The sequence below is a fragment of the Nicotiana tomentosiformis genome, chromosome 5 (assembly GCF_000390325.3).
Source record: "Nicotiana tomentosiformis chromosome 5, ASM39032v3, whole genome shotgun sequence".
Lineage (NCBI taxonomy): Eukaryota > Viridiplantae > Streptophyta > Magnoliopsida > Solanales > Solanaceae > Nicotiana > Nicotiana tomentosiformis.
This window is the reverse complement of record NC_090816.1, coordinates 16,475,572-16,494,885: the sequence shown is the minus strand read 5'-3', so window position 1 is coordinate 16,494,885 and position 19,314 is coordinate 16,475,572. Positions and strand designations below refer to the sequence as shown.

Genomic DNA, 19,314 nt, shown 5'->3' with positions numbered 1-19,314 from the left:
TGTGACTCCAGTTTTGGAATGGTATTTAGATATCGTTATTATTTTAGTTTGTTCATTTAAAAATTCAGATATTATTCCGCTTGTTGGTTTCTTTACTATTAACTAAAATAGATTGTTAAAAATAGTTTAAATTATTCTAACGTTGGCTTGCCTAGCAAGTGAAATGTTAGGCGCCGTCACGGTTCCGAATGTGGGAATTTCGAGTCAGTGACACACTCTTTCCCTTTGCATTCCAGGCATTGATGCAGTTAAAACTGCTCCCTAAAATAGAAGTAATAGAAATGAAAATTTTCATTAATTTATCTAAGAATCCAAGAATGGAATAATAATACTTACCTGAGAGAAACTTAGAACACCATCAAATGGTCCATACTTCTCCATGTTAGCTTCTACGTATTCAACACGTTCATCGAAATTGTAAAATTCTTTGTAGTCCTACAAGATAGTAAATTGTATTATACCAAATTAGTGAAAGATTTAAAATCAAAATATCCACCATCAGTAGTTCAATAAATTAATATTTTCTATGTTTATACAAGAAATTCAAATGTATCCTATCATTTGTTCAATTAAATTAGCTTCTAGCTTTATTTTCGGAACAAGAGTGTCGTCTCTTAACAATGGCGAATCCAACATATAGACGCTATATGTTTTGAGTAAAATAGTGAATTCTTCAATATAAATTTAGTTCAATTCTGACACAGAGGCGAACATATATGTGCGTAGATATAACCAGGGGCATAGCCAGGAATTTTATCAAAAGTGTTCAAACTTTAAAAAAGTCAATATTTTAAGTTTAAGAGTTATTTTATTGGAAATATTTTTGGATTGAAAAAGAATCAAATAGACTACACATGGTGGTCTCCGTTTAGTTTTGAAAAACAAAATGAGCAGAACTTTGAACCCGGAATAACATGTCCCTTTGAATACCCTGAATCGCTCGGCTGCCTCACTCGATTGTGTTAGGGATGTTTAAAGTATAAAATATATCCATTTAACTTTTATACGCTGTATAATTGTTCGGCGAAGGGTGTGTGCTTGACCATACCTGGCAAAGGATGGGTACGCCACTGTATATAATGTTCGACCCAGCCCAAATCTCTTGATACTACTGAACCTGTGAATAGAGGCGAATTTTGAATTTACGCTCTATGAGTTCAACCTTTAAGATTTTAGTATTAGATTCAACAATAATAATAACATACCCAGTGTATTCCCACAAGTGAGGTATGAGGACGGTAGTGAGTATGCAGTCTTACCCCTACCTTTATGCAAGTAGAGAGGTTGTTTCTGATAGATATTCGGCTCAAAGTTATCATGTATAAACACAAACGCTATATTTTTAGGAGTCTGAAACCAAAGTGTGGTTCTTTTGGACTCAAAAGACATAAATGGGTAAAAATAAAACTATGTACCATTTTATATATAGCGCGATTATTCACCGCACTATACCATAACGACACGTTTGTCCGTTAAGGTATAGCGCGGTAAATAACCGCACTATATATAAAATGTCCTGCCCACAAATAATTCTTCTGCACTTAACTGACCACCAATAATGCATATGGGTATAGCGCTTATTACGTATGGGCTAAATATATAACGCCTACTATGCATGCACTATACTTCAATTTTTGTACCCCCCGTCTGGTTTTTTTCTTATTTAAGGAGTTCCAGAATTAGGTAAAAATTCATTCTGTATCATTCAGGTCTTCCAAAATATTTGTTCGTTAAGTTATTTTATATTTTGTCATAATGTCTGAATAGTAAAAAATTAGGGTTTCATTATATTGGGGGGGGGGGGGGGGGAGGGGGGAGAGGAGTTGAGGTTGTGGTGGAGAATAAATCAGTACGCTATAGTTGTTCACCACAGTTTCATGTTAAGTTTTCACTTATAAAGGAGTACGATAGATTGGTATCGTTGTTATGTAAAATAATGAGTGTGAGCAAACGTTCAGTGAATATTAAAGTAACCGGAAGATATCTGTAACCGTATGAGTGTGAGCAAACGTTCAATTTTTCTTTGTTTTACGATGTTTATTTTTATGTATTGAATGTGTATTAACACTCATATATTTCACAGGGGGTACCGACCAGATATGAATTTTACAAGTTATGAACCAATGGATAGTCGAAATATGCCTAGTTTTGATATGTTGAATCATGGTGGTCCATTCGGGAGTCATCATCAATAGGATAATGTGCATGATGGTAGGCTATAATCTAATATTTTAGTCGCTTATTGCACTCTAATTTACTGCACTTTAATTAGAGTGTTTCGGTTTCTTTTGATTGAAATTTTTAAAGTCGAAAAAAAAATTATAATTTTCTTTAGGTAGTATAATAAATTCCACTTTGTTTTCTTTGTGCCGCGGTTCTTTTTCAAGGGTTTTATTTGAACCAGGTGTAGTTAATTTTTTTTTAGAAGTAGAAAACCTTGTGTTGTGATTTTAAATGAAAGCAATATCTCTCGACTTCATTATATCTTGAGAATAACAAGTGCTTTAGTTGTGACGCTTAGGCTCAGTTTTTGACTCTTGTATAAGCACCTTAAATTGTACGATCTTAACTTTGGTTAACTACTTTAATTAGAGTGTCTTGATGAGTCCGATTCTGAGTGAGTTATGTGCCATGTGTGTGTAAGGTTTTGTATTATTCTGTGCATTGTATTTGATGTCTAGAACTTGCCCCGTGTATTTGCAAAGTGAAATAGTAGTTTTATTCAGTCTTGGAAGTGATATAGGCATTTCTTTGTTGAGCCAGATATATGTGTTTACCCACAAAATTATTATGTATCATAGTTAACCCTCTTTGAGCCTATAATCTTGTTTTTTTGGCAACCACATTACAAGCCTTACCCTTTTGTTTGAATTGACCATCTATTTGAACCATTTACCTCTCGTGAACACTTGAAATTGTATGAACTTTGTAAAAGCTGAATTCTGGGGGTGGTTGGTTTGGCTTTTGAGTGGAACTATTGAACTAAGGAGAAATGTGCATTATTTTAAAAAAGAAAGAGCCACTAGAATTGAAAAAAAATAAATGTATGATTGTGAAAAATATTCCTTGATAGTGGTTACTTGATATAATTATGCTTAAAGAAGTTGGAAGTTAATGTATATTGATGTGAAGGTAGAGTATTGGTTTGACATAAGTGTGGGGTTTTGAATGAAATGCATGTATTAATAGTGCTTAGTGAGGTATAGTCACTCTTATATCTAAATGTATCCTACTCGTCCCGCATCCTACATTATAACTTATTAAAGTCCTACTCGATCCTTGACTGAATGAGCTCAATTAGTAGAGTAGTACACTACAAGCAATCTTATGGTTCATCTTTTGTGGCATGTGAATATTGTCTCTGAGAGTGAGTGAATTCGTTCTATCTTGAGTTCCTAATTGTTCTTAATTTTTATTGTGTGTAGAACTACTCTTTTTTGTTGTGTGAGGGCACCTGATTCATGAAGGAAAGGTACTGTCGTTGACCTCTATGTCAGAGTAAGTGAGTAAGTTGTAAATAATGTGTGGTGCTTGTGAGTCAATTCTTGAGGTGAAGATGCTACACTATTGTGCTTAGTCTATTTTAAATATTCTTGGTATGATGAGTTATGAGAATTGTTTAAAAAGGTTGTGTCATTATGAAGTGTAGTTTGATGGTAGGCTATAATCTTATGTTTTAGTCGCTTATCGTACTCAAATTTACTGCACTTTAATTTAGTTGGAGCTTTAATCGCTAGTGTTTTACACTAATTGTGTGTTCTATGTCTTGTAGGAGTGATTCCGATCTATGTAGATGTTATAAAATGAATTCAAGTTATTCTGGAGCTTTGAAGTTTGAATAAAAGCCCAAGGATTAAGTCGGGATCGAGTTCTGGGATCAACGGATGATAGTGGAACGAAATGAAGAATCGAGCAAGCATATTGTGCAGTGTCAAGTAAAATGTACATAACCTTTCGCTCCGAACTCCGTTTGGGCTTCACAATATATCATTAGAAAGATATTTAGAAGGAATACAACTTTCATGTTTTACATTTTTCCAAATTCCCAACTTACTACCCAGGTGCGCGACCAAGTGCGCGATCGCGCACCTGGGCGCGCACTTGGGCAGAACAATATGCAAAATGCGCGACCAAGTGCGCGAGCAGGTGCGCGATCGCGCATATCCTGTCCGGGAAAAGTGCCATTTCGCTAAGAAAGGGTAGATTCGTCCTGAATTTTTTTTGGGGGCGGATTAAATACCCCAAAACACCATTTGTGACACACTTTTGGACAGATTTCGACTTAGGGAGGCCAATGAGGCTAAGGAGGAGTTTGAAGAACACAAGTACAAGAATTTCATCATTCCTTCCTCACTCAAGATCCGGGTTAGGATTGTATTTATGTTTCTCTCTACTTTTATTTCATTTGTGAAGAACTTCTCCATGTCTATGGAGTAGAACCTTTTGGGTTTTGATGGATTTGGTGTATTGATGGTTGTTTATGGATTATAACTCTTTTTTTATGTATTAGAATCATTTTTGGAAGATTTAATTATTGCATCTATGTTCACTTGTTCTTGTAATCGAAAGAGGCATAACTTGTGATATATTTACACTATATTGTTGGTTGAGTTCATAGATTCTTCTAAGTAATCGAAAGAGTCTAGTTGAATCCTTGATTAAATCTTGTTAGGAGGATAATCAAAAGAGGTTCTCCTAAAGACCAATCCATTACGAGTTCTTGCATATCTTCACCGAGCTTAAATTGGTTCATATTGTGAGGTTAGGACTTAATCGAGAGAGGAGTTTCTACTAAATATTTGTATTGATAATTAAGTGAATTCGAGAGACTCACTTGAACATTAGAAGTGAATTATCTAGAGCTAGATCCCGAACAATTATCTTGCTCCTATCCAATCAACCTATATTTTTTTCCATTGATAAATCCCTTGCTTACCTTTGTTGCGATTGTCATTAGTTAATAGCTGTAGATTTTAGATTATTAATTATATAAACCTTAACTGTTGATCCTCCTGAATATCAATCTAGCTACAAATTACAATAATATTGTTTAAATTCAATCCACGTGTACACGATATTATACTATACTATCTTTGACTAGCGAGCACAATTTAAGTGTGTGTTTTGCGCTCATCAAATTTTGATGTCGTTGCCGGGGATTGGCAATCCATGGTGTTTGAAGTAGTTTGTAGTGCTAATTCAGGAATTAGCTTTTTATTTTTTTTCTTTTATTTTTAGTTTGTTTGGTTTACTTCTCTTCAAGATTCTTTTTGTTGAAGAAATCTTGAAGAGCATATTCTTGATACTGAACTCTAAATATTATAAAGATCGAGTACAACCAGCTTAAGAAAATGGTTGAAGAGTTAGCAACTGAACACTATCAGCGGTCTGCTATATGTTTTAAATGCGGTGAAAATCATATATGGGTTGATTGTCAAGCAGGTAGGTATTCTTCATACAACCAGCCTAAGAAAATGGTTGAAGAGTTAGCAGCTGAACACTGTCAGCAGTCTGCTCTGTGTTTTAAATGCGGTGGAAATCATCTATGGGTTGATTGTCAAGCAGGTAGGTATTCTTCTTATGGTTCATCTTTTGTCTCACTTTGTCTCTAGTCCGTACAAGTATGAGGATTCATATGGGTATAATTCTGACTCTGGTTGGGATGAATACCCTTATTATGACTGGAATGAAAGCGAAGTGAGACAACCACCTCAAGATTAGACTGGTAGTTTAGAAGAGCTTATGTACAAGTTCATAAATAAGGTGAAAGAGAGGTTTACACAAGATGATGAAGCCATTAACAACCTAACAATGCAAGTGAGTCAAATAATAAGTATATTTTCAGAAAGCCCATTGCATTGTGATGGTAAATATATGAAAGATATACCATGTGAAATTTATCCTACCCAAGACGATGAACATCTACAGAGAGAGTTTTCCACTCTGTAAGAGGACTCTTGTGCAACTGAGATGATTGAAGATGAGGCTTGGGTTGATTGTGCATCAATAAAAGAAGAGTTCAAATCCTTATCCACCTATCGACAACCACAATTTTTATTAGAAGAGAATGAAGAACAAATGGTATTGGACATATCAGAGAAACACTCACATGACCCTTCTTCTTCATTATCTTATTTTAACCTTGATCATGTGGATTTTGTTTTTAGGAATTTTCAGGAATATGCAGGGATTGATCTTGTAAATGAATGTAGAAACAAGTTAAGGATAATCCTACAAGAACAATCCTTCACTCAAAACGAGGCCAAGAAAGAAAGAAAAGAGCGGGTCTTTCAAAATCCCTAAAGGACTTTGGCCTGATGAGCTCCATAAATAATCCAGAGGAGCGAAATCGAAAAATACATTCATATTTAGGGGTGGAGTTCACAAGTTCTCGGAAACGAAAAAAGTCCAGGGGAGTTTTCTTTACCTCTTGCTTTTTATTTTTGTGTCATAAGGACATGCCACAATTTAAAGTGTGGGGTGGGGATGTAAATATGTAATTAACTGTTGTTTTCATTTCTTGGGTGTGTTTTCATTTGTTTTGATTGAAACTTTTAAAGTCGAAAAATAACATCTGTCCACCAGGTATATGGATGTACCATTACCAAAAAAGACATTTCTCGGGCGTAAACGTGCTTTTGAAATTGTTTATGGTAACTGGGATAAGTCATTTACCGCTCTACCCAGGTACATGGCTGCATTGCAACACTTTAACCCCGGGACTGTTCTTAAATGAAAGCTTGAGTGGAGTCCATGAATACCAAAATACATATTCAGATATGTGTTATGGACATTTCAACCAGCCATTGGTGGTTTTGTGCATTGTTGGCTGGTAATATCCATAGAGGCACTCATGTCTATGGAAAATATGATATTAAGTTGTTGATCGACATTGCAGTAGATGCTAATGGAAGTATATTTCCCCTAGCATTTACTATTTGTGCCAATAAAAGCCAAGAGACGTGGACATTGTTTTTGAACCACTTGAAGGACCACATTGTCAAACAATATTCAGGTATTTATATAATATCTGATCGGCATGGTGGTATTTTAAGTTATGTACAGAATTTGCGTGCATGGCAGGAACCATATGCCTACCACCATTACTATGTTAGGCACTTGAAGGCCAACTTCTATAGGGCTACAAGGACTTGCATGATTTAATGTGGATGGCTGCAACAGATCACCAAGAGTGTAAATTGAGGAGGCAAATGGATTTGATTAGTCAGGAATACCCATAAACCTATCGTTGGTTGATACGACATGAGCTTGACAAGTGGAATTTCCATGCGGATGATGGTAGAATATGGGAAATTCTGACTACAAATGTGTTAGAGTCTTTCGATTGGGTGTAACGACCCGACTTGTTATTTTGAGAATTAGCATCTCGTTCGTTAGTTTAAGGCCTCGAGAAGCTTCGCATTAGGTACTATGACTTGCATGTGCAGTCGAATATGGTCTTCGGATGATTCGGGATCAATTTGGAAGAAAGATTCTTATTTTAGAAGCTTAAGCGGTAAGAGTTGATCGGAGTTTGACTTTTATGTAACGACTCCAGAATGGAGTTTTGATGGTTCCAATACCTCCGGATGGTGATTTGGGTCTTAGTAGCATGTCCGGATGTTGATTTGGAGGTCCGTAGGTTGTTTCGACATGAATTGGAAAAAGTTGGAAAAATGGAAGATTTTGGAAAGTTTGACCGGAAGTTGACTTTATTGATGTCGGGGTCGGATCCCAGTTTCGAAAGTTGAAATAGGTCCGTACTGTTATTTATAACTTATGTGAAAAATTTGAAGTCAATTCGGGTCTATATCATAGAAGATATCAAATGAGGGTGAGTGGTGAAGCAAGAAATTGAAAAGAAAATAACTGGGAGCGTGCTAGGGACAGTGCAACGCGCGAATTGTGGCACGCCAGCCCTCTCAGCAACTTTGAAAACCAGTGAAGTATAGGCATTTGGCGCTAGCACTGGTATGAAATTTCATCAGTTCTGTAATGACCCGGGCGGTAGTTTTGAGTGTATTAGCCCCGATCCCCTATTTACTGTTTTTCCGGTATCTGTTCCTGCTTATGTGACTTGTCGGGAGGTCTTGTTTTTGGTTTCGGGGTGTTTTGGGACACTTAGTCCCTAAAACGGAAGCTTAAGTCTTAGGTGTTTGAACGTAGTCGGAATTGTGTGAAGACGACTCTGCAGTGGAGTTCCGTTAGTTCTGTTAGCTCCGTTTGGCGATATTGGACTTAGGAGCGTGTCCGGACTGTGATTTGGAGGTCTGTAGTAGAATTAGGCTTGAATTGGCAAAAGTTGGAATTTTGGCAATTTTGGACGGCAGTGAAAATTTTGATATCAGGGTCGTATTTGATTTCCGGGAATCGGAGTAGGTTCATGGTGTAATTTAGGACTTGTGTGCAAAATTTGTGGTCAATCGGACGTGGTTTGGTAGGTTTCGGTGTCGTTTGCGGAATTCAGAAGTTTAGAAGTTCTTTAGATTTGAATCCGTGTATAATCGGTGTTTTGATGTTGTTTTGAGTGATTCGAAGGTTCGACTAAGTTTGTATTGGGTTATATGACTTGTTGGCATGTTTGATTGAGGTCCCGGGGGCCTCGGGTGGAATTCGGAAGGTTTCAGACTTGGTTTTTGATTTGAAAGGGCAGTTAAAGTGCTGTTGTTGCTGGTGTAATCGCACCTGCGGAGTGTGAACCGCAGGTGCGACCACGCCGAAGCGGGCATGGATGAGTTGAGCAAAAGCCATAGGTGCAAAAATTTTCCCGCACCTGCGATGGTCGGAAAAGCGGGCAGTTGAGCGCATGTGCGAGTTTTAGCCACAAGCGCGATGGGTTTCTGCACCGGCGATAGGCGCAGATGCGGTCTTGTAGCCGCAGGAGTGGAATCCGCACCTGTGATGGATTTTTCACAGGTGCGGCGTCGCATATGCGACAGTGGGTCCGCAGATGCGAAAAGTCTGGGCAGAAGGCTTCAAAGCAAGGGTTCGCGATTTTAGTCTTATTTCACCATTTGAGAGTCGGACTTAGGCGATTTTGGAGAAGAGTTTTGAGGAGATTATTGAGGTAAGCTTTTTGTACTCGTTTTTGATCATAAATCTTGATTCCCCACTGATTTCCCCACCTAATTAGCAAGATTTTGAAGTGAAATTTGGGGGTTTGGGGCTTGAGAATTGGAGAGTGGATTTTGGGGATTTGGAGGACCAAATGATGTCAGATTTTGATGAATTTAATATGGTTAGACTCCTGAGTGAATGGGCTTTCGGATTTTGTGACTTTTATCGGATTTCGAGATGTGGGCTCGGGAGCCGGGTTTGAGCCGATTTCGGATTTGGGTTATAATTTAGTAGTTTTCTTGTGGAATTGATCCATTTAGCCTATATTGATTATCTCGTACTGTCTGTGGCTAGATTCGGAGCATTTGGAGATTGATTCGAGGGGCAAAGGCATTACGGAGTAGGATTTTGCGCGGTTTGAGGTAAGTAACAGTTTTAAATCTGGTCCTGAGGGTATGAAACCCCGGATTTTGGTATGATGTTATTATTTTGGAGGTGACGCATATACTAGGTAACGGGCGTGTGGGCGTGCACCGTGGGAGATTGGGACTTGGTCCGTCCCGTGAGACTGTAAAGTCGAATAGCTTATTGTTAATTACATGCTCCCTCTGTCTTCTAGAAATTTGACTGCCATTCATATTAGTAACCATGCTTAGGCCATATGTTATCATTGTTGGGACCCGCAACGGTCTAGTACTTGTTGATTAACTATTATTTGCTGTCTTGAACTCAGTCACAGTGCTACTTGCGAGTCATATCTCCGTTTCCTTTTGTTTTCTTGTTGACACTTGTTATTATCTCTTTTGGCTGATTTGTATGATTTCTGAAAGCCCGAGAGGACTGGAGAGGTTAGTGACTGAGATAGGGCATGAGTGCCGAGCTGTGAGCTATGTGAGGGTGCCCCGCAACGAGCCTTATGGCTATTTATGGACTGTGGATCGGGTTGTACGCCGCAACGAGCCTTATGGCTACTTATATGATTGAGTCGGGCTGCACGCCGTAGCGATATAGTTCTTGGGCTGAAAGGAGCCCCTCCGGAGTCTGCACACACCCAGTGAGCGCAGGTACCTATTGAGTGTGAGTACTGAGGGCTGAGAGCCGAGTGATTGAGCCGTTGTGACGAGTTGAGTGACGATTGCCCTGAGAGGCTGTACTTGTTTTTCATTTGTTGATGCACGTAGTTGCTATCTGTCATTGTTGTGAAATTTTTGAAAGATTTTATATCCGGAATACCTGAACTTTAATTGTATAAAATTGATTTGACTTAAACTACCGGAGATGAAAGCATGTCTATTCTTTGCTGGAATTATTAAAAATAAACTGTAATTGTATAGCTCGTCACTACTTTCTCAGCTCCTTATTTATTTTTGTTACTTACTGAGTTGATTGTACTCACGCTACATCCTGCACTTCGTGTGCAGATCTAGGTGTTCCCGGTCGTAGCGGGTGTTGATATTTGAGTAGCTGATTCCAGAGACTATCGAGGTAGCTGCATGACGTTCGCAGGCCTTGGCTCTCCTTCATTATCTTATTCTCATTTTAGTTCTTATTCCTTAGATGTTGTATTAGACTGCTCCTGGTATAGATTCTCATGCACTCAGTGACACACCGATTTCGGTCTATTTTTTTCCGCACTTATGCTATTGGGTTTTACCCCTTTTTTATGAAAAACTCTGATCATTTTAAATGTCTTAATTCATTTCTGTTAAATCTTGAAAGTGTTTTGGAGATGTCGGCTTGCCTAGTATCACGATAGGCGCCATCACGACGGGTTAGGTTTTGGTTCGTGATAATTACTACACTAGTATTGATGAAATCTACACATAAAATACTTAGATCTTCAAGAAAATTCTTCAAGAACTCAAAGGAGAATTTTGCAATATTTCTTCCAAAAAGGTAATCCTACACCCTTAGACTTACATGTACGGATTTATTATGGGAATATGAGTATGAATTAAGTATTGGAACTCATGGTATGGTGATTGGAAGCCATAAATTCCTAATTTAAATACATAACCATGGTAGAGATTGAAAGGTGATTAATTGATGTAATTTTGTTGGTTGGATGTAGATGAATGGTCACGCATGTGATGATTGGAAGTTATAAATTGTTGGTAAATGGTGGTAGTTGGATGAACGAATTCCATGGTTAAGAGATGTAGAGATTTATGCACTCTAAGTGTTTGATAAAATGTCTAAATGACTTAAAACCTGAAAATTTTACTAATATTGGTCCAATCGAATTATGTTGATGTAGATCGAAGTTTTAAGAGTAGTTGGAGGTTTTAATATCACTAAAGAGCTGAATCAAGAAAGCTCGGTTTGTAACGATTTTGCCGAAGGATTTTCAAGGAAATATTCATCTGGATTCGAGCCATTCAGAGTTGGATAATCGTGGAAAAGAGCTTATTAGTGGATTGAGTTGCTTGAGGTTAGTATCTTGCCTAACCTTGAGTGGGGAAATTACCCCTTAGGAATTGAGTCTTATGTGGAAATTATGTAATTGAAAACCATGCACACGATGTGACGAGTACGTACTTGGTTTATATGTACAAATTATATCAGTTGAAATTCGTAAACGCCCTTATGTACTATATTGGAGAATTGTTAGAATTTAATAAATCCTTCATTTGCATTGCCTCATTCCTTGTTTGTCGAGTTTGTATTTTATATGATAATTTGGTGTGATTTTCACTTGGATTTTTATGTGAATTCTGTGTGTTTGTTGATGTGATATTTCTTAGAAATAATCACATTATGAATTTTTCATCTGCAAATAATTAATTAAATAAGTTTAAATTGAGGCATTTATATATTTATCAAAAATTTAGATTAAAGAAGGTATTGTCCTATGATGAGTTATTTTCCCATCCCTGTGGTTGTTTTTAAAATTATATATACATTGTGTTGAGCCGTGGACTATCTGTTGTGAAATTAATTGACTTTGTTGTACCTTTGGAATGGTTGTGGCCTATGGGCAATTTGTAAATACGAGTTGATGATGTTGTGATGTTGTGATAATATTCTGTGTGAATTGTTGTGTGATTTGGGTTACTATTATGCGGCGTATAAGAGTGGCATTCCATTGTTGACATTATGCGAGCATAAGAGTGGCATTTCACTGTTGTTATGTGTGTTGGGATATTGTCCGGGCGGAGTGATAAGGGAGGCTATTAAACAGAGCGATAAGAGAGGCTATTATAAGAGCGATAAGGGTGGCTATTGATATTGTCAGGGCAAAGGGATAAGGGAGGCTATTATAGGAGTGATAAGGGTGGCTGTAGGAGAGATAAGGGTGGCTATTGTCAGGGATGATATGTGATGATGTGGGGTTATTGTGTTGGTAATTCTTATGTGATGATGTGGGGTTATTGCGTTGGTAATTTTCATGTGATGTTGTGATTTTCCTTGTGTTTATTGTTATTTCGATTAACTTGATAATAGTCTGATCTATGTTGAAATTGTGAGCCTATGACTAGTGCCGAGTGGATTATGTTATATGGGATCGGGTTGCATGCCGCAACAGGTATGATTAGTGTTATATGTGATCGGGTTGTACGTCGCAACAAATATGAAATATGGGCACGAGGTGCCGGGAAAAATATGATGATTTTAATTATTGGCACGTGAGTTACCCGTGCGGTTTTGATAGAAATATGGGCACGAGGCGTCATGGAAACATGAAAGTAGGTTGAGACCCGTGTTATAAAAATATAAAAGTGGGCCGAGTCCCGTGTTTTATGATTATGAAATGAGGTATCACAGAGTGACTTTTATTTGAAAGAATTTATATTCGAAAGATATTTATTTAATAGAAGTATATTCGAAAGATATTTATTTGAAAGAATTTTATATTCGAAAGATATTTATTTGCAAGAAGTATATTTGAAAGATATTTATTTGAAATAATTTTATAATCGAAAGATATTTATTTGAAAGAAGTATTTTCGGAAGGTATTTATTCGAAAGAATTATATGTGAATGATTTATAATTGAAGGACTTGATTAATTAGTTGTACTTGTGTTCCTTATTCGTTTGAGCAATAATTATGGTGTTCTTGTTGCTTTGTTGTTTATATCACTGGTTGATTTTTGTTGCTATCATTGCTAATTGTTTTTCAGTACTATTATATACTGCTATATTGCACAGGTTATTTGAATAGTGTCTTGACTGTACCTCGTCACTACTCCACCGAGGTTAGTCTTGATACTTACTAGGTACACACTCTGGGGTACTCATACTATACTTCTGCACATTTTTGTGCAGAGCCAGGTATTGGAGATATCGGACTCGGGCAGAGTTAGTGTGTTGATCGCAAGAATTCAAGGTAGAGCTGTTTGGTCGTCGCAGTCCCTTGGAGTCTTTCCATTTTATTGTACTATCAACTCTTATTCGAACAGTATTGTATATTCGATCCTTGAGATCATTGCATGTATTCAGTTAGAGTTCGTGATTCAGTATTACCAGTCTTGAGAGGTTGTTATATTTATTTTCGCTTTTGGTTTCGACACTTGTATTAAATTAAATGTTTCAAAAATAAATGGCTCGAAATATAATTGTAATCAGCTTACCTAGTCTTAGAGACTAAGTGCCATCACGACGCCTGTGGTGGGATTTTAGGTCATGACAATGGGTTATTGAAGTCTGCACGTGGATTGCATGTCACTGCCATGGTGCGGATGTCATTCAAGCAGATGGCGGAGAGGTCTATTGAAAGAATACTACAAATCATGTTTGCTAGACATTTGAAATTTGACCGGTGAATAGTAACTCCATATCGTGAAACTATAAGGACAACTTGCGGCATTGCAGGAGAAACTAAAAGAGGTAGAGAAAGAATAAAATAGGTTGGAAGAGAAATTTTAGTGGTTGAAGCACAGAATAATGGGCGATAGTGACTAAACAAACACATTGATGCGTTGGGTGTAATATTTTATTTGTATGTTATATGTGTCATGTATTATCTTTAATTGGTAACGAATTTAAATTTTATGTTAAGATGTCGTTTTTTTGTGTGTTAACCCGAGAAATAAAAACAGATGCGCAAATTATGTAAAACATAAATAATGTTGTTATTATATATTTAATGTCATATATACAAATAATAATAAATGTCAATGTGTCCCACAACCTGTATGCTTTAAAACATTGGCTAGCCTGAGGCGCATCCCATCCCGCCCGGCTACGCTATCAGGATCATTCTCATCACGTTACCTCTTTATCGGAGGATGCAATGCAGCGTGATTGTCGGTAAGGCTGGCAAACTCGGTAGAAGCGGCCATCGGGCCAGAAGTAACCTACAAAATAATAAGATATTTTTACTATATAAAATATAAATTAATAACGTACGTGTTAGCAAAAAACGCTTTAATGGTCATACCATGGTTTCAGCGGGCTCCTGAATAAGATCATTCGTCTCCGGCATGTCAGTATCACACAAAGTGGCCTCCGTGACGGGCAATGACAATGTCTTTAAAAAAATTAAAAACGCTTTAGATATGACTTACTAATCAATGAGATATAAACAAATAGTAATAATAGTAATATAAACAAATCTACGCCTTAGTAGCGCCACAAGGCTTTGTCGGAACATCAAGGTGTACTAGAGTAGATAAAGTATGTGAAAGCTCCTCAGCATCCCTCAGTGATGAGCCATAACTCACTCGTCACCCACTATGCACCTCTCATGTCGGATGATCATCAGCAACCGTCGATGGCTCTGGGGGATCAGGAAAATACTGATCCCACTCCTGTAGCATTATGGCCTTGCCCGAGATCACCAATGGAGCTAACAGGGTCACCTGCGAAGTATCTGGCGACAACTGAAGGTTGAATGACGGCATATCATGATGAGCATCGTGTGGCTCAGGGTGGTCACCCGGCTGATCATCTCTAATATCCTCCATGGGTGCCTCAACGCCTCATTGCTAGGGACCCCTTCCTTGCCGACATCCACAACCTCGTGGGACACCCCTTCCTCTCTGGCCACGCCTACCACGTCTACCACATTTAGGCTCCACTGGTGGCCCATGATGGTACTCCTCTAGCGGCACATAAGCAGTCTCGTATCCTAAGCTCTCATCATCTCGGGCACATCTCAATGTCTCGACAACAAGATCAGTAACCCGACGGCAATGCACGTGCAAAGCTGCCGCTCCCTCGCCGGTGTGCTGCAATATCTTCAGTCCCAACTGGTGGAACTGATGTAAGCCAATAGCCTGCATAACATGTAAAATATTAATTACGGAAGGATAATGTAACGTTATAAGTAAGTATAAAAAATAATATACCAATGCCTCATGCCTCCCGACGTATGGAATGTACCGACCACCAGTGCGATGAACGGGATTCCTGACGAGAAGTTGGGTAACGTTGTGATACCAACCCATATACTCATTCTCGCCATCCGTACGCTCAGGTGGAGGGTGTGGTGGAATCAGGTCATACCTCTGGTCCCAAACCTCAATCTGGACCTCTAGCTAGGCCAAGTATGTCTCGTCAACCCTGCAACGATCATCCCGCCGGTAATGTGTCCTAACCCAAGTGGGCGGAATAGGTACAAGTTGCGGTTGACCAAACTGGCGAGGGACTCGCTCGGTGGCGTGACGCTCGACTATATCGAGACATATCAGTGGGACGGAAGAGCTACACATAGCTCGGCCGCGAGAGCAATAATGGGGCAAACCAGCTATGAGCGCGTCGATGTATGGCCTCCATACGAACTATTTATTAAACACAAAAATCGTGAATAAAAGTAACACATACAAAGCCAAGCCAAGTAATCTTAAGTATATATGTACCTGCGCGTCTTCAAGCAAATCCAATAAATACCTGTAATAGGGGAGATGATGTCGAGCCTCGACCTCGCGTCCGTAGCCTTGTCTATCAACCCACCTCCAAGATAAAGGGAGAAACAGTAGAGGTGGTGCATCCGGAGCGATCGGGGGTAGAGGTGGCTGGAACTGCAGGAGCCGCTCCCAGGCCCAAATCTAATATAGATTGTGGACGTAAAATTTAAGGTATTTTTCTTACTATGTATGTTATAATCATGAAAAGAATTGACTATGTTTTCACATGTAGCAGCGGTAAAAATCCCGCAACGTCTCTCTGAGTGCCCATGCACGCCCGACACTTCTGCATATACATGTAACCTAGAACAGCTGCACCCCATCAGTAACTAGGTAAATCATCTAGCCGCTCCAGATGATGCAAAAATCTCAAGTTGACTAGGTTTCCTGAAGTGTTCGGGAACAATACACCTCCAAACATCGGCAGCAACAACAATCTCATGTGTCGGTCGATATCCTCCGTCAGTGAATCATCCGTAATCTCTGCATTCATCGCCACCAGATGCTGTCGGATGGGCATCAGCTACAATCGACTGGCCCCACTCAATGCAGTTGGCTATGCTGACTGGAAACCGGTGAGTCGCTGCAGCATATGCAGGTAATGCACTCCCCTATATTCTCTAAGAGCAAGCGGGTAAGCTACAGGTAATCCATCGACAGGTAGCCTGAAAAGCACCTCCACGTCCTTAAGCGTGATGGTAGCCTCGCCGATGGGTAGATGAAACGTGTGTGCCTACGGTCGCCACCGCTCTATCATAGCTATGATCAATGCCTAGTCGAACGGCAACCAGCCGATCTCTATGATCTTGTAGAAGCCCGTATCCTGAAGGCGTATTGGAGTGGGTGGTCCCTAATGGACTCCCACTTATCGTCTATATGTCTAGGGCGGAATGTCTGGGCCAGACACTGCCCGTCCTAGATGTATGAAGACCTATGGTTGCCCTGTAGCAACAGTAGCTCTCGAGAAACAGGTCCGAGATGCACAGAGGGAACCTCCGTGACGATGTCTGTAAATTGAACAATATTAATTAAAGTATTTTTCTTTTTGATTGCTTAACATCTTTAAACATATTGCAATATCTTTTATATTAATATTTAATCGATATTTTTAATATATTATTACTTAGGTTGATACATTTTCTATATTATTATTTTATATGTTAGTTTATTATATTATTTTATATGTTAGTTTATTATTTTATATATTTATTTCATATTTTATATGTTAGTTTATTATTTTATATGTTTGTTTATTACTTTATATATTAGTTTATTATTTTATATGTTAGTTTGTTATTTTACATGTTTGTTTCTTATTTTAAATGTTAGTTTATTATTTTATATGTTTGTTTCTTATTCAGCTATTTTTGGGTGTGATAGAATTAAATAATTAAGTTTTATAACTATACATGATATAATTAATAAGTATTCATATAAAAATACTTAGTTTGACAAATATTGTTATTTTCTTACATTTGTTGACTAAATTTTGAGAGAGTTTGTGTTTGAACTATCATTTTTTCAGACATTTTTGGGGTTAACTGATAATTAAATAATTAATTTTAATAAATACAAAGATAATTTAGTAATTATTCATATAACAGATAATTAGGTTGATAAATTTTCTATATTAATATTTCATATGTTAGTTTCCAACATTTTTTCACTAAAGTAACACTACTCAAAATGGCCATGAACAAAGTCAACTACCATTAGCTAAAATTTATTATCAGTTTTACTACGCTAAATGGCACTATATTATAATTACGACCACTACATTACAATTACGGGCATAACATAACACAAAAGGGCACTAAACAATAATAAAGTCACATATTAATATACGCACAATAATAAAATCCATATAACATTAATTATTCATAAAATAATAATTTATCTATTTGACTAATTTTTAAGCACATAAATAATCTAATTTGGATAAAAAATAAATTAATTAAATTACAAAATAATCACGAAAAATATAGACCACGGTAAAAAAAAAACTAATAAATATTTTTTATAACAACTAATAACATTAATTATTCATAAAATAATAATTTATCTATTTTACTAATTCTTTAGCACATAAATAAACTAATCCGGATAAAAAATAAAAAATTAATTAAATTACAAAACAATCACGAAAAAACATAGACCACAGTAAAAAATAACTAATACGTATTTTTTATACATGAGTTTTACCAAAAAGTAAGGCTGAATAGCTCGATTTAAAATTTTTTGAAAGGTGAAGATTTGGGGGCCGAAACGAACAATCCATTACGCGATAACCACTTAGATCCGGTGTTAGCTTGCTACCATACGGAGAAGGTACACCTTTTGTGGGATGGGTGGGTTCCAATGGGGTTATTTTGCTTTAAAATTTGGGGTGGGGGGTGGGGGAGAGGGGGGTGGAATGTGGAAAGGGGGGTTCTGGTTTTCTGGTCGGGAAAAATAGAGGCCCGCCTTTTTAAGTAGGTATAGCGCATATATAGGATGCACTATACTATAACGCGTCCTATATGTGTGATATACCTCCCTCCCTATTTGAGTTCAAATATAGCGCGATTATTTACCGCGCTATACCTTAACGGACAAACGTGTTGTTAAGGTATAACGCGATGAATAACCGCGCTATATATAAAATGATACACTATCTTTTTTTACCTATTTATATCTTTTGAGTCCAAAAGAATCACACTTTGGTTCCGGACTCATATTTTTAGCATTGAACTATTCTATATTAAAAACTATAGGTTAAGAAAGAGGTACAACCTTATCATTTTGGAACCATTCAAAGTAGGGTTGATGAAAAATGCCATGACTGTCGACTTTGTCTTGAAGTAGAAAAGGTCCGTTCACAAAAACCAAATCGAGCTTCTCAAGTACAGTTTGTGGCCAACCAAGTTCCATTTCTTTCTTCAATATTTCAGCACTGGCTCTATGGCCATGGAAGCACAGAACTCGAGGCTTCTTTTCTGATTTATTTTCCATATGGCTCTACCTCTCATTTTTTTCGTAAGAAAGTTGTTTCTGGAGCTTAGTGTACTAAAGGTCAGCTGCTCATCATTTCAATTTATGAAGTAACGTTTCTTTTTTGGGCGGACTCAGAATCTTAACGCGACTAGACACAATATTCTGCTTAATCAGTGTTCCCTAAAGATTTCTAATGTTCAGGTTTTAAATTAACTATTTTTAAGGTATATACATATACAAGATTTCTGCCGAAACTTACAAGGTCCGGTGGCCCCTCACTATAACACATATGTGCGTCTCTGATTCTAATAGCTGGCCAAATTCAATGTTTACTTTTTTAATATAACATATTAAATTATTATGTTATGGTCCTATATAACATATCAAACAAAAAAAATATTATTTTAAAGATATTTTAGCAAAGTTATTTACGAA

The 19,314-nt window shown here is 37.5% G+C and overlaps 1 protein-coding gene across 1 annotated transcript; it reads right to left on the bottom strand.

Moving 5' to 3' along the window:
- Nucleotides 1–204: 204 nt before the first annotated feature.
- LOC138891962 (esterase FUS5-like) lies at nucleotides 205–18,986 on the bottom strand. Its single transcript, XM_070175651.1, has 3 exons — nucleotides 18,679–18,986; nucleotides 337–435; nucleotides 205–261 (listed from the first exon to the last, which is right to left on the bottom strand). Exons 1-3 carry the CDS (start codon nucleotides 18,895–18,897, stop codon nucleotides 205–207), a joined length of 375 nt encoding a protein of 124 aa, XP_070031752.1. The 5' UTR covers nucleotides 18,898–18,986.
- Between the last annotated feature and the right edge of the window lie 328 nt (nucleotides 18,987–19,314).

What these genes read in the sequence shown, in the direction of transcription:
- LOC138891962 (XM_070175651.1), bottom strand. Translation starts at nt 18,897, where the DNA reads ATGGAAAATAAATCAGAAAAGAAGCCTCGAGTTCTGTGCTTCCATGGC. An exon ending in AATGGTTCCAAAATGATAAG is followed by an intron (nt 436 to 18,678) that starts GTTGTACCTCTT and finishes ACTATCTTGTAG; the next exon opens with GACTACAAAGAATTTTACAA. An exon ending in GTGTTCTAAGTTTCTCTCAG is followed by an intron (nt 262 to 336) that starts GTAAGTATTATT and finishes CTTCTATTTTAG; the next exon opens with GGAGCAGTTTTAACTGCATC.